The following is a 14,196-nucleotide window of genomic DNA, read 5'->3' on the forward strand; positions in this document are numbered from 1 at the left end:
ATACCCAGATTTTTTCAGGCTGACTTCTAGTAGTAGCACTATAAGAATTTAATAGTCAAAATCTAAAGAACAAATATTTGCCTTTCCATTTTTATGGATTTAACTCAATTGGCCTTCAACTGGTCACGCCACAACCTGCTGCCCACAGTCTTCTGATGGAAGAAGGCTGCATTTAGTAACATAAATATTGGCTGTTTTATCTCCTTGACCCATGTCAAGGTGAGCCTGTTGTATAAAGACTCATTTCTCTTAGGACCGGTCTCCCTCTCTGTCAAGTGCTGCAAGAATGAAGTTCCTGGCCCTGCTTTTCCTGCTGTCAGGTGAGTCGGTGCCCTCATCCTCGCACTGGTCACCCTGAGCCTGACTCTAACCACCCCGTGTGTCTCTCCCCAGTGGGCGCAGCCAGCGCCGAGGTCTCTCCCCGGGCCGTGTGGCTGTTCCGCAAAATGATCAAGTGCACCCTGCCCAGTAGCCACCCCATGCTGGACTTCGCCGACTACGGCTGCTACTGCGGCCTGGGGGGCAGCGGCACTCCCGTGGACGAGCTCGACAGGTTTGTAAGACTCTGCTTTTACAAGCCTCTTTCCTTGCTTGTGCTTTCCTGCTTCAGCTCCATCTCAGCTGGCCCTGCCTGTGAACGTTTACAAAACTCTCTGGCTGCTGTGAACAACGCTTTCTTTCACAGATGGATTCAGGGGGAAAAGGATGTTCGCTATCACACCTTGATGTCTTATTACTAAGATAAAATACAATTACAGTAGCTCTTCTACAGCAGTACCGTGTGCTCAGTCCAGCAATTTTTTTGCAGCAGTGCTGGGCCAGCAGCCTGGATGCAGCACTGCACACTCTGCCTGGTGCTTGATCATCAGTACATACATGGCTGGGCTGCGAAATGCTAGGAGATGGCATGGGTAATTTAGAGACACACAAATCTGGCAGCCAAGTCTTGGATTGTGTCGACTGAGAGCTTGCTGGGTACCAGGCACTGAGGGGGAGTGTAGGGTAAACACTGACTTTTGCTTTCCCTGTGCCTAATAGACAAGTGTGAAGATGCTCCCGTAAGTACATATGTACCAGACACCTCTTGGACCATGAGCTGGCACAGCTGTACCCCTTTGAGGTCCTTTGTGTCTGCCCTCCTATCGCTGAGTATCTTTTCTTTTTTATTATCAAGAGCCTTGTCAAATCAAATCTAGCATATTTGTGTGTCTTACAGGTCAGTTGAGCCTGCGATTCTGGTATTTTCTAACCTTTTTCTCCTTGCTTCCCAGGTGCTGCCAAGTACATGATAACTGCTACTCACAGGCAATGGAACTGGAATCCTGCAGATTCATCCTGGACAACCCCTACACTGACTACTACCGCTTCAGCTGCTCTGACGGACAGATCACATGTAGCAGTAGGTCCATTTCCACTTCACTCCAGATGTTCTCCAGCCTCTCAGGAAGGAACAGGGCTGTGTTGCACTCACACCTCTGTGGCAGGAAGGCACAGTGCAAATTCTTGCCAAGGGACTTGGTTGTTAGAAAGAGCGCACCTCACATAGGCACTGGAATGAGTATTCTCTATATGGCCCACAATTTAAAGCTTATGAAGATACATGGTACAGCAGGGTGTCGAGAAGCCTGTCTAGTCTTCAGGGGATTGAGTACTTTTCTGGGAGGCCTTCTAATGGCAGTATCCAAGAGATCAGCACGTTAACTTGGCATTGTTACACAGTTTCTGCCGTTCGGATGAATAGTGGAGCCTTTACAGGGCTCTGGAACAGAGGTAAAGAGCAGAGAGGCCGGAAAACAGGGCGGCAGGAAAGAGAGGAAGGGGCAAGGAGAGAGATGGCTTGGCTGGAACACACAGCTTTGGGGGCAGTGGGTTAGCAGGCAGAAGCCTGTGCACCCCCAAAACGACGGCAGCAGTGAAACGGGTACACCGTGACAGCAGAAATGCAAGCCCGAGACACTGCAGCGCCTGGCGAAGGAGCCGCGGGCTCTGACCGCTCCTCTCTCCCCTCCAGGCAAGAACGACGAGTGCGCCGCGTTCATCTGCAACTGCGACCGCACCGCTGCCAATTGCTTCGCCAAGGCACCCTACAACTCCGACCACAAGAACCTGGACACCGACAAATACTGCAAATAAACGCTCTCATGTGCCTCAGGGCGGCCGCAGGACCAAATAAATAAGTAAACGGACACTCCTGGCCGCTGTCGTCCGCCGCGCTGAGGGGACGGGGCGGCGGGCGGGATGTGAGGGGAGGGAGAGAAGCTCCGCCCCCTCTGCCCACGGCCCTGCGTGGCGCGTGGGGCGCCCCCGCGTTCGCTGATTGGCCCTTGGAGGCGGCGGGGGCGGGGCGCACCTGCTCGCGGCCTCGCGTGCCCCGCCCCGCCTCGCAGGTACCCGCGGGTGGGGCTGCGTCTTCCCGCCCTCACCGTCCCGAGGCCCCTCAGGGCCACCGTCCCTCCCGCCCTCACCGTCCCTCCGGCCCTCACCGTCCCGAGGCTCCTCAGGGCCACCGTCCCTCCTGCCCTCACCGTCCCTCCGGCCCTCACCGTCCCGAGGCTCCTCAGGGCCACCGTCCCTCCGGCCCTCACCGTCCCGAGGCTCCTCAGGGCCACCGTCCCTCCGGCCCTCACCGTCCCGAGGCTCCTCAGGGCCACCGTCCCTCCTGCCCTCACCGTCCCGAGGCTCCTCAGGGCCACCGTCCCTCCTGCCCTCACCCTCCCGAGGCTCCTCAGGGCGACCCTCTCTCCCTTATCCTCCCGAGGTTACTCAGCGCTCCCCTCCCGTCCGCCCGCTCGCCCGCCCGCCCGGGGTTCTTCAGGGCGCCTTTCCTGCCCGCCTTCATCCTTCCGAGACCCCTCAGGGTATCCCTTCTACCGCCCTCACCCTCACGGCCGCCCTCAGTCTCCCGGGTCTCCTCAGGGCGCCCTTCACGCCTTCCCTCAGCCTCCCTCGCCGCGGGCTGCCCACGCGTTAGCCACAACACCGCTGTCCCTCTTCTCCGGGGCATCGCTGCCTGGGGGTCTTGAGCCATTTGGTGCTCCTTTCTCCTGAGGGTCTCCCGTGTGCTTACCCTGGGGAGCTCTTCCCCTGGCCGGCGCTGTTCCCAGTCAGGAGCTGCAGGGGATGAGGTAATGTTGGCCTGGAAGGCAGGGAGCCCCTCTGAGGGACAGCATCTGCCCCGCTTTCCCAGCCCTGCCACGGTCCTGTGCCAAAGCTGCCCCCTTTGGTACCGGTTTTGCTGGCAGAGGTTTTTGGAGGTGTGGGTGAGCTCCTGGGCAGGGTCTGCACACATCCCCTGCTTGCGGGCAGGGCATGAGGAGGGCCCCGGCTCATCATCAGAATGAGCTGTTCCCAAACATGGAGCAGACCCCAAGGATCTGAGAGTGCTCTGGGAAATGTGAAACAAATGGAGAAGGAAGAAGCTGGCTTGGTATGTTTTTGGAAGGTACTTGCAATGCCTTCCTACTGAAAGTAAATGTATCTTTGAGGGCATTAGAATGATAATGAGAAAGGAGAGTGAATTACATTCAGTTCTTTTTTTTTCCTTGAAAAGGGGAAGGGATTGTGTCACAGCCAGACATTCCATTTTATGGCAGATTGAGTCCTAGTTTTGTACCAGGATTCATTGCTTATTTTTCCTTGGGTATTTGTGTATGTGAATTTTCTGGAAACATTGAGTACTTGGAGTCCTCCACAGAAATCTTGAGGATCCTGGATGTGATCCTGTCATATGGCCAAAATGAATCATTCTTAGGGCTGGAAGAGCAAAATGAGGTCTCTTGTACTCACTCACTAGCCTAGATACTCTGAAATTATTGTTTGTAGAACAGTAAAGCTCCTAAGTAAATGTTACTAAAATCCCCTTGGGATAAACCTCATTGTAGTGAAAAAAGTAAAATATCATCACTCTCTGGAAGGAATACTGCACTTTCAAGCTGTATTATCACAAGTAGGGGAGATTGCTGGCGTGCATTGGAAGCATTTCAGAAACTGTTAGTATGAATGAATTTTGCCTGTAACAGGAACTCTAGATTTGAGGTGAGCAGTATATCTACTCCTGGCATTCAGCATTTAGAGCACACTAGCATTCTGTAGATAAACCCCGCAGGTAGACGAAGGCTCAGATTGATTCCATATCTGTCTTACTCCATACAGATTTTATAAGCCTGCACTTACGTTTGGCCCCTTGATCACACTTCTCATTTCCATGCTGCTTTGATGGTGTGAAAGACCTACCATTAAATGCAAACATCCCCCAGCCACAGGGAGCCTTCCCACAGAATGCGGAATGTCAGGCCCTAATGAACGGCACAGGTGGGGAGGCTGAAGGGGTTGTGCAAAGCTGCTCATTAGAGCTTTGAGGAACTTTGTGGGAAGAGTAAGAGCAGGGCTAGTGACTGCTTGAACTGCCAGTGTGGGGGAATACCAGGAGCGTGTGAAGGTCTTCTGCCATGCTGGCCTGTGCTTCTGTTCCAGGGCAGAAAGGGATTGCCTGGAAGGCAGGCTATCCCTGTGCTCAGCAAGGGGGAGCGCTGAGACCCTACACAGCACCACAGCTGCTGCACAGGATGCTGGAGGGAGAGCGCTTCCCTGGGCTCACTGCAGGAGTGAAGCCTCAGTATCTTTTCTCTATTGTTGTTTTCTATGCCAAGATTTTTCACTCTCTGCAGGGAGAGTGAGTTTAAGATTACTCTTAACTACGTGGGCATTGCACAGATGAAAAAGGGTGCTCCAGCTGAGGTGAGACATGCAGAGAGCAAACAATTCTGCTGATGGTAATGATCCTGTGTCAGTTTAAATTTGGGCCTGGAGACCAATTCGAGGCACTGGTGCCGTTGCTGATCCTCTTCAGACTCAGCTTCTCTTTTTCTCCGCCATTGTCTAGTTAGTGATGCAGAAGGGAAGAAGTACAGATACTGGGGTATCTTTCCTTAGTGGGAAGGGAGATGACAGGGAGCTGCTCACAGAATTGCAAGAACAGTCTGGAACAGTGGTTTTAAAGCCCATCTGGCTTGACTCTGCTGTTTCCCTGCTTGCTGCAAGGGCTGGGAAAGGGTGACATCCAAGGCAGTCACTGGAGAAGAAGCACACTCTAGGTGGTAGATTTAGTCACCTTCACTCCACTGAACCTCCCAAGTTCTCCATGACCAGGCTTCTGGGTCATTTTCCAGAAGTAATGAACAAGCAGGTGTGTCAGTAGGAGCAATCTGACTGTAAGATGTGTGAGGCTGCACTTACACCACAGGCACCAAACCCTCTGGGCCATCTGCACTCTGTGCTGCCCTCACTGGAGCTCAGTATGTGAAACACCTTCCTCAGGCTGCTGGACTCAATTACAGTTTGCTCTGAGAATCTGCCTAGAAGCAAAGACAAGATTTGCCAAATAGGAAGTAACTTTTATTTGCTTTGAGTAACTCCAAACCCACTTTCAGAGGAGCAGAAGAAAAATCCATTATAAGGCCCTCCCAGCTTCAGGAGGAACAGCTGTAAGAAAAAGAGCAAAAGCTGTTGATTCAGCTAATTTCACGTCGTGGCTTTTGGTAGGAATTTTAGGCACTCTGAGGCATTTCTCATATGAGCAAACTTCTTACTGGTATATTAGGGAACATGTAAAGAAGTGAAGTGCTCTGATCCTTTTCTAAAAGAAGTCAATTTTAGTAGTGCTGGGTCAACTTACGAAAGAAGGAACTTCTTCATCTCAGCCTTGTAAAGTTGTTGTAGATATGCTCATTAACATACAGGAAAAAACCATGCACAGGAAATTTACTGTAATGTTCATTTCTTGTAAGTCATTGTCCTGGTGGCTTAAAAGTATAATCCGTGGAGAGTTGGGGCAATGACTTCTCTGAGAGTGATGCTGAAGAGACACCCTGACTCCTCTCCCACAGACCCAGCTGCAGAGCTGGAGAGGAGGCAGGGGTAGATGTGGGAGGTTTAGTTACCTGTCACAGAACTCATTCCAAGACCTGTTTTAGACTGCCTGGCAATGCTCCCACACCTTCTCCAAATGCTGGCTGCTCTGCCTGCAGCCTCTGGTTTTGACACACCAATGTCATGCAAGTTTCAAGGAAGGGGAGATGATGTGGAGAGTGAGAAACTCAGCCCCAGCTCCTCCGCTAAGGAGGCATCAGTGTCTCTTCTTACAGGGAAAGCCCTACATGAAAACATGGTTATGTGGAGACTCTGCTGTGCTTCAGGCATGATTTCTGCAATAGCTTTGGTTGGTGGGGTAGCTGTACTGTGGACAGGACAGCTAAAGATGGAGAGGGATCTGTGAGCTTTGCCCACTGCCAAGCAGCAGACACCTGAGTCCTTGGCAAGTGCAGTCACCATTCAATGAGAGCAGAATGCAGGTGGGAGTCCTGAACTGTTCTTGTTTGGCTTCAAAGTGAAGCTGTCTCTCCTCTAACCCCATTCAGCCAAATCCTGGAATGTGTTAAGCATCTTAATGCCCTCTACCTTCTGCAGAAATTGGATACCTTATGTATCCCTTAGATTCTGTGCTTTATTTGCTCCTTCCTGGCATGGATTTGAATCGAAAACAAAGCAAAAATGAACTTTGCATCCTGTGGTCAGTTGTCCTTACTTTGCTACTTGACCTTTTAGCAGATGACTCCAGCATCCTTGTTTCCAACTGCTTGTCACAGTTCTTGTCAAAATATTAGTCCACAACATGTTACTTGGAGTAGGTGGGGGCACTTGGAAAACCCTTGGAAAACAATTAAATCCCTCAGAGCTAGAAGGGGGGAGTGGTAGTTTCATGAAGAGGGTCAGGTCAAAAATTTAGTGTTCGAGTTTGTGCCAGGTTATGCATTTTACTCTGTGAACAGTCTGATAGAGCTTACAATACCATCTAAGGATCAACAAAAGTCACTATCCAGTAGAGATGGATCTCCTGTTAGGAGTGTGGAAATTGTCCTTTCAACAGAGATTACCTCCTGAGGGGGGAGACCTATTGTAAAGATTTCATTGTGTTCCTCTCTTAATACATCAGCTGCTAGTAATTACAACCTGCATTTTTGCAATGGAAAAAAATGAATCTAAACTGGCTACTGAGAATGTACTTAAATAAATCACAGGAGGGAGAGAAAATTACAATGCAAATAGTCTCAATCTTCTAAACAATTTTAATTGATTCCTTAGCTATTAATTAATTAACATCTTCAAAAAATGCATTCTAGAAAATGTAGTGGCCTCACTGAAAGTAGTGCTGGTCAGATTAGCTTAAAGTAACTCCTCTGGCACCTCAACTATATTTAATTTTTAAAGGGGTTGGATAGGAAGCAGTTTAGCTTGTCAACTGACAGTTGAGAGAAATGCTGACTTCCCCTCCTTGCTGGAAGACGTCAGCCTTACAGCCTGTGCTTCCAAATAATCTGTTACAAGAGCAGTGTTCTTGTTCAGCTTCTATTTTGAACCTTTTTTCTTTTAAGTGACAACTGCAGTTCCTTCTGCCTCCTTTTCCTTTTTGCACACTCTCCAGTATCCCAGCAGTGACCCTGGATCCCCCAGCAGTGTCCTGGTTTCCCACAGCGCCCTCCTGTGCTACAGCCTCAAATTCCCTGGTCAAAACCCCTGCCCCACCTTCTCCGCCGGGGACAATTGTAAGAAAGGTATTTTGTCCTCAGAGGCGGTAGTCCAATTATCCTGTCCCAGTCAATGAAAAGGCACTGTTTACAACGGTAAGGTAAAGCAGAAAAGTACTTTTTTTTCATCATCATTCTGTGTCCCGCTGGTGGAGATGCTTTCAATGGAGAGAACTGGTGAGGCTGACACGTGTGAGCCTTGCTGCCCTCTCCTGGTGCCCTCAGCGGCCGTGCACTGGATCTCACAGCTGGGGTGGACTGGAGCTTTCCCCTTTTTGAGACGAATCCTGCAGGAGAGGAAGAAAGAAGCTGCTTTATCGACTGAATTGATTATTTTAAACAGCTGTGTTTGATTAGGATTAGCTGGACCAATTCAATCGGGAACAGCTTTTGAATTGTCAGTTGCAAAGGCAACGGTTGTAATCGGGTTCTTTGGAAGTACAGGTGATCTCCTGTAGTTTCCTGATAGTAACAAATGGATTGGATTTCTACACTACTGAGTGTTCTGCATACTCCTACCCAATTTTCTGGGAATGCTAGTACTTAGTAGGGTGTTTTTTTTATGATCATGGCAAACAGTATCATGGCCCATCAGAGCAGACCAATTACAGATTAAAATTTACAGCCACCTTTTGGTGCAGTGAGGGAACATTTTGTCAGTCAGCACATCTCAGTCTCAGCATTTGCCAGGAACCCATATTCTTACGCTGTAAGGTGACTGACCGGGGAAGGTACTCACCTTGTAAAAATAACTTTAATCCTGACAGCTACTGAAGCTCAGCTGGCTGGGTCATGTGCAGACAATCAAAGGCAGCAGCTCTCCACAGCGGGAATTCAGCTTTAAGGATGCAAAGTGATCTAACCGGGTGGGCCCAATGTTAAGGACTGCAATTGGCAGCTTCTTCTCCCGAGCAGCCAGAGCAAACCTGTAACCAGAGTACACCTGCAGCAGTACCAGAAGATAACATTACTGGCAGCTTAGGCAAAAGAAGAGCTACAGAAAGGAATAAAACAGTTGCTGTTGGCAATGGGAAAAGGGCTGTACACACATGCTATGCTTGGCAGCTGCACTGAGCTCAGGTAGGAAATGTCTTTGTTCAGGGGTGCACAGAGTAGAACAAGTTTTAACCTCTGTCAGTGAAGGATTTGCAATTTCATAGAAATTGAAACTTCAGAGCAGATTGAAGGGAAATGTCCTTGTCTTTTAGTAAATCTCTGCAGCAGTTTTTATTAGTTATCACACATAATTAAATGCTGCACTTTGATGGTTCTTGCATGGCCCACCTTAGGTAAGACAAGAACAAACCTAAGGCGTTTCAGTCATTCCTGTACAGAGGATTATAAGCTTAAGAAGTACAAGCTCAAGGAATTTGTATCCAGTATCCTGAACTCAAGAGAATCACAATCAGGCAGCCTTGGTTTTATCTCCTTCTGGGAGGTGTTAGAGTAAGGTTTTTTTAACTTAATATAACTTGTTCCTGGAAGAATTTATCTTACACAAACATCATTACCAAAACTTCTATGGGTTTAGAAACCTGTGTCGTTTAGCTACCTTACCTTATAGATAAGAGACTAGTGGAGAAAACACATTGTGGTACAAAGGACAATCCCAAACAGCAGAGATATTTCAGCTCTCTTACTGAGAATTTAGTAAGGAATGAGAGGTCCTAAAACCTAGTATTTTACACAGTGTGCCATGAGGCCTAAAAAGCTACCAAAGGCTAAAAATTTCAGGTTAAAAAAATGTGAGGAATGAATTGTGTCAGGTATCTTGCCTTTATGGACAATTGGGACCTGGTGGAGGAGGCAGCAGAGAGAGGTCTGAATGGAGGTATTCACAGCAGTGTGAAGTAGACTGGCAAGAGAGTGACAGGGAAGCCTAGACAGGTCACTCATAAAGCCAGATTCCAACCACAGTAAAAATAAAACATAAAGAAGCTCTGCAAAGGCTGATCTGACCCACAAGCCATTTGTAGTGCTAAGCTGTGGGACCAAGGATCATTGCAGGCAGAGCAGCAGAGAAGTAGGAATGCAGTTTGGGAGGCAGACCTACTTACCTGCATAGAGGATCCTGCTACCAGCATGGAGTCTGACTCTGCCAGGCGTTGGTGTACAAAAGTGACTTTTTCCTGGCTCACTGTGTCTCCAAAGAAAGTCACATCAGGCTTCAGGATTCCACCACATTTACGGCAGGCTGGGACTTGGAAATTGCGCACCTGCTCGTCCGTCAGGAAGACATCCCCATCCGGAGCCACACCAAATGCTTCAGCTTTCCACGTGGGGTTCAGCGCTTCAAAGTGCTCCTGGAGCTCAGAACGCAAGATTTGGTCTCCACAGGCCAAGCAGAAAACCCTGAAATTCAGACAAAAGTCTTAATGGAGAGTTTCATGTCAGCTGAAGATCTGGAGACTCTAACTTGTTCCTTAGGAAGCTTGTCATGATTTCCCACATTTATTTACCAAATATGCAGGTCAAGGAGAAGCCTTTCTACTCCACTGCTTTGTAGGAATGCTCTAGAGGAAGTGCTTTCAACCCTGCCATACATCCTCTCTCCCAGTTCAGGCTGTGCTGCTTCATCTAGAAATTTTGGGTGATCCCAGCTAGGCTCTGATGGCCTTTCTCCAGTCCACACATCCCATGCAATTCTGGCACTATCCACTCTGCTTAAGGTGAATAATCCTTGCATTCTCATCCCCTTGTTCTCTTTACTAAGAGGACATCTGCTGTACAAAGGAAAGGGGAAATGGATGTAGGTTTCAAGGAAAGTGATCCAGTTAATGCTCCAAAAAAAATGGGGTGCTGATCATGTTTCTTAAATACCAAGCTGTGAACAGCACCGGGTTGTGATCTTTTTCTCCACCCCAGCCCAATACCACCTTTGTGCCTGTCATCTCCAGGAATGCAGCATGGACATTCTGCCTCCTTTCTCAGCAGCTGCCACCGCAGTCACCCCCTGACACCCGCCCCGTGCCAGCAGCTGTACCTGTGTGTGCAGCCGTGTAGCTCCGTCATGCGCTGGCTCCCGGCTTTGGTGTGAAGGGCATCCACGTTCTGGGTCACCAGCCAGTGCAGCTTGCCCAGCTTCTCCCAGTCTCTCAGCACCAGGTGTGCCGTGTTTGGCTGGTGGGAGGAGAACTGGGGCCAGCCCACGAAGTTCCTTGCCCAGTAGCGCTGCCGGGCACTGGCGCTGCGGACGAACTCGGCGTGCTGGACCGGCCGTCTGTCTGTCCTGGCGTAGAGCCCGACGCCCTCGGAGCGGTAATCGGGGATCCCTGACTCCGTGGAGATTCCAGCTCCAGTCATTACAAACAGCCTCTTGGAGTTAGAAACAAAGTGCTGCAGCTCCTCCACTTCCACGGGATCTGGGGGAAGGCAGGCTGGCACGAAAGTCAAGTTTGGAGAGGCTCTGGATACAGAATGGGATCTGAAATGATGCAGACTGACGGCTCTGAAAACTCCAGAGCACTTCCTGGTAGAGAACATGTTCAGCTAAAAGGCAAGAACAGAACACACAGCAGGTAAAAGAAAGCAAAAAGCATATCCTTAATGCCATTTGCTTGTGATTCTCTGGAAAATTATGCTTTAAAGTATTCTTTGCTCTCTTTTTAGTAAAGAAATAAATGATTTTGGAAACATTAACTAAAGCCCACCATCCAAGGACAGTAAGTTCTTTTGGAAGAGGGGAACACTGAGCACAAAGTCAACAGCCCTGACTTGCAGGGTTCCCGCTGTTCTACCCTGGTGTAAGGCTGCCTAAGAGGACTTGAAAAGAGCCCACAAAGACCTGTGTATGCAAAGTCTTTCCCAGGTATGTGCAGCAGGCCAGAGAGGAAATGGCAGGAAGGCCAAGCACCTCACCCCAGAGGCACTGGCTGATTCCTCCCCAGAAGAGACCCTTGTTTTGCATTCTTAACATTCTGCCTGCTCCAAATCTTTTATATTTACCCGATCCTTTACATATGTTGTAGGAAGGGAGAGAAAAATAACCTTGAAATGTTGTTTTTTTCCTGACAAAGGCCTTGACTGGAGCTGCTCCTGTGGGTGTGTTTTGGTTGTTTTCTTCTCTTTTTTTTTTTTTTTTTTTTTCCTTTTTTTACAGAGGCCTGGTGCAGAACAGGCCTTGAAATGGGACTGAAGATGATTAGGGCACTGTCTAAATGCCTCTGCCACCACCTCTTTCGTGGGTGCCACCTCTCCAGAGCCAGTGGGGAGCTGGAGGGGCACTGCTTTGCTGCTCCAGCAGACACAGGGGCTTTCTGCCAGAGAAGGGATCATCCAAAATGCGTGAGGCAGAAGGAACTGCCTAGCAGGTAGGAATGGGAGGGACACCCTGCTTTAAGGGAGGAATGTCATGCCCTGCTGGGGCAGGCAGGATGGAGGGCTTTGCTGAATAACTAGCCTGGAATTATGTGCAGGACCTGTTGAGGCGCTAGTGGATGCGTTTGGACTTTGATTTTGTTTGGGCTTTCCAGCAGTCTGCAGTTCTTTCTCCATTTCACTGTTTTAAGACTATTTTTTCTGGGTCTCTCTACAGTTTTGAAAACAAAGTACAAAAAGCTTTGAAAGCAACAGTCCTGAGAATTGAGGGTCTGGAATTTCTGCCTCCTTAAATCTCCCTAAGCAGGGAGGCTTGTACAAGATGTGGAAGATGGAAGAAGAACTTTATTTACTGATAAAAGGGGATGGTCTCCTGAACACCTAAACTTCAGATGTATTTAAATATTGCTCCATTTACTGTAAAATCTAGTACTGGCAGGCAACTGAGGGCTTAGATACATCTGAAGTTTAGGTATTCAGCTCCAAGCATTGTGATACTAAATGCTAGTGGCAAAGACTAGATTTGGCTCAGTTAGTCTTCAGTTCTCAAGGCTTTTTGTCATCATCAGTTGAAATGAAGGGAAGACTGGACAGACTCCATAGTCTGAATTGCTTTTTGTATCTAAGCAGTGATTCTGTTTGCAATGATTTTTGCTTTGTTTTGCTGTTTAGCAGGAGTCGTGTTGGGCATTCCCTCTGAAGAGGTTTAATTTCCCATATGAATTAATTAGAAGGGACAAAGTCTCCCCATAAACTGATTTGCTTTGAGAGTAATTTGTGTCATGATGCTCCCCAAAGGCTGTTAAGCCAGTTTGATGGTAATTAAATTGCTTTAACTGATGAAAACTCTTCATTCCTGCCCCTTATCATCAAAAGATCTCTCCGAAGGAAATGTTCAGAGGCGAAATGAAATAGAAATGTAATAAGGCTTGGCCCACAAGAGAGAGAAAGCAAAAATTACAGATGCATTTGAAAGCTGCTTTGAACCAGGTAAGGACTATGGAAGAGAAAAAGTTAAAGGATGGAACATTTCTTGTCGAACACAAAGCTGCTTTTAAAATGAAAGTGCTCAGATTCAAAAAAATATAACTACTTTACATAACAAGTGAAACTCCTGAAACGTACCTACGGAGATCTGAGAGTTTGTTTTTAGCACACACCCAAGGGTGCTCCACAGGAAAAGATCAGGCAAGGTTAAGGGAGAAGAAAACCAGGATCCTACAAACGGCTACAGGCTAGAAATCCAAAGGGCCTCCCGCAGCATTTGGACGCCCAGGTGTCTCCCGTGCTGTGATAAAGGCGGGGGCGGCGTGCCAGCCGAACCGAACCCGTGTAATGAAATGAGAGAAACACGGAGAATAAGGCGGAACACTCACCTGTCATGGTGCTGCCGGAAGGCGCCCGGCCGCGGAAGGACAGCGCCGGCCTGCCGGAACGGGAGCCCGCTGGGAAATGTAGTTCACGGGGAAGACCAAAAAGCCCCAAGCACAAAGACTACAACTCCCATGTGTCACAGGGGGGCAGAGGGGGGGCGAAAGGTGTTCCCAACGCCCTGACACCTGGGACAGATTGAAAACGCTGAGAGCTTCATAGCAGCCCTCAAGGAAACGTTTCAGGTTAAAATCCGAATTCATTTGATACAAATGCATGTGACAGATTTGGTAAAATGCATTGTAGATGCTTGTCCCAATAAAAGATGTATTTTCTTTTAACCGATACAAACATCTTTAGGCTTAAAAGGTGACTAAATAAATAATGGTAGAAAAATCCACTGAGGGCTGTTAAAGACATCTCTTCTAGCTTGGGAACTAGGGCAGTGCCAACCTGTCTGCTGCTGACCCTGTGCACCGTGGCAGGAATTCATCGTGCCTTTCTGCTTGGTGCAGGTTTCAGTCTCAATAATCACCTGATAATTTGTACATTTTGCCTGGCAATAAGGAGTTTGCGTTGTTTGCTTTGCTTTGTTTTGTTTTTCTTCAAATGAGGCTTATTTTTCTGAGGAACAAATAATATGAGGAAGGCCAGACTGCTGCACTGGATGCCCAGCAGTCTTACAAACAATGGGCTCTTTCTGAAGATTTGGACTGCTTTTCAAATGCATTCGCCAAAGAGCTCTTGCTAAACGGTTCGAAACATTGCAGAAAGTTTTAATTTTTTTTTTTCTGTCTCTTTCTGTTGTTTCAAAGACCAGGTGAGCCTGAGCATCTGTGTAGCAGAATGTAATTTCGTGATCACAAGGAAGAAGCGCATCCTGCTCGCCCGGTGTGCGGTGCCACCCTGCCTGTCCCTCTGCCCC

The 14,196-nt window shown here is 48.4% G+C and overlaps 2 protein-coding genes across 3 annotated transcripts; one reads left to right on the plus strand and one right to left on the minus strand.

Moving 5' to 3' along the window:
- Positions 1-228: 228 nt before the first annotated feature.
- On the plus strand, positions 229-2,188 carry PLA2G1B (phospholipase A2 group IB). The gene is made up of 4 exons (XM_066199748.1): positions 229-320; positions 394-553; positions 1,272-1,399; positions 2,012-2,188. Exons 1-4 carry the CDS (start codon positions 287-289, stop codon positions 2,131-2,133), a joined length of 444 nt encoding a protein of 147 aa, XP_066055845.1. The 5' UTR covers positions 229-286; the 3' UTR covers positions 2,134-2,188.
- A 4,916-nt stretch (positions 2,189-7,104) lies between these two features.
- SIRT4 (sirtuin 4) lies at positions 7,105-13,341 on the minus strand. Of its 2 annotated transcripts, none has more exons than XM_066200136.1 (5): positions 13,277-13,341; positions 10,567-11,072; positions 9,641-9,935; positions 8,323-8,526; positions 7,105-7,870 (listed from the first exon to the last, which is right to left on the minus strand). In XM_066200136.1, the coding sequence occupies exons 2-4, from the start codon at positions 11,064-11,066 to the stop codon at positions 8,374-8,376; spliced, it is 948 nt and encodes a 315-aa protein (XP_066056233.1). In that variant the 5' UTR covers positions 11,067-11,072; positions 13,277-13,341; the 3' UTR covers positions 7,105-7,870; positions 8,323-8,373. The 2 variants fall into 2 exon arrangements, with proteins under 2 accessions (XP_066056233.1, XP_066056232.1); XM_066200135.1 differs by lacking the exon at positions 13,277-13,341 and adding an exon at positions 11,571-12,917.
- Between the last annotated feature and the right edge of the window lie 855 nt (positions 13,342-14,196).

Source organism: Chamaea fasciata, unplaced genomic scaffold, assembly GCF_029207755.1.
Source record: "Chamaea fasciata isolate MVZ Bird 193981 ecotype frontalis unplaced genomic scaffold, bChaFas1.0.hap1 SCAF_18, whole genome shotgun sequence".
Classification (NCBI taxonomy): domain Eukaryota; kingdom Metazoa; phylum Chordata; class Aves; order Passeriformes; family Sylviidae; genus Chamaea; species Chamaea fasciata.

What these genes read in the sequence shown, in the direction of transcription:
- SIRT4 (XM_066200135.1), bottom strand. Translation starts at nt 11,858, where the DNA reads ATGATCCCTTCTCTGGCAGAAAGCCCCTGTGTCTGCTGGAGCAGCAAA. An exon ending in GAAAAAAACAACATTTCAAG is followed by an intron (nt 11,073 to 11,570) that starts GTTATTTTTCTC and finishes CTTGCCTTTTAG; the next exon opens with CTGAACATGTTCTCTACCAG. An exon ending in TAGCAGGATCCTCTATGCAG is followed by an intron (nt 8,527 to 9,640) that starts GTAAGTAGGTCT and finishes GTACTGCTGCAG; the next exon opens with GTGTACTCTGGTTACAGGTT.
- PLA2G1B (XM_066199748.1), top strand. Translation starts at nt 287, where the DNA reads ATGAAGTTCCTGGCCCTGCTTTTCCTGCTGTCAG. An exon ending in CCTGCTTTTCCTGCTGTCAG is followed by an intron (nt 321 to 393) that starts GTGAGTCGGTGC and finishes GTCTCTCCCCAG; the next exon opens with TGGGCGCAGCCAGCGCCGAG. An exon ending in CCCGTGGACGAGCTCGACAG is followed by an intron (nt 554 to 1,271) that starts GTTTGTAAGACT and finishes CTTGCTTCCCAG; the next exon opens with GTGCTGCCAAGTACATGATA.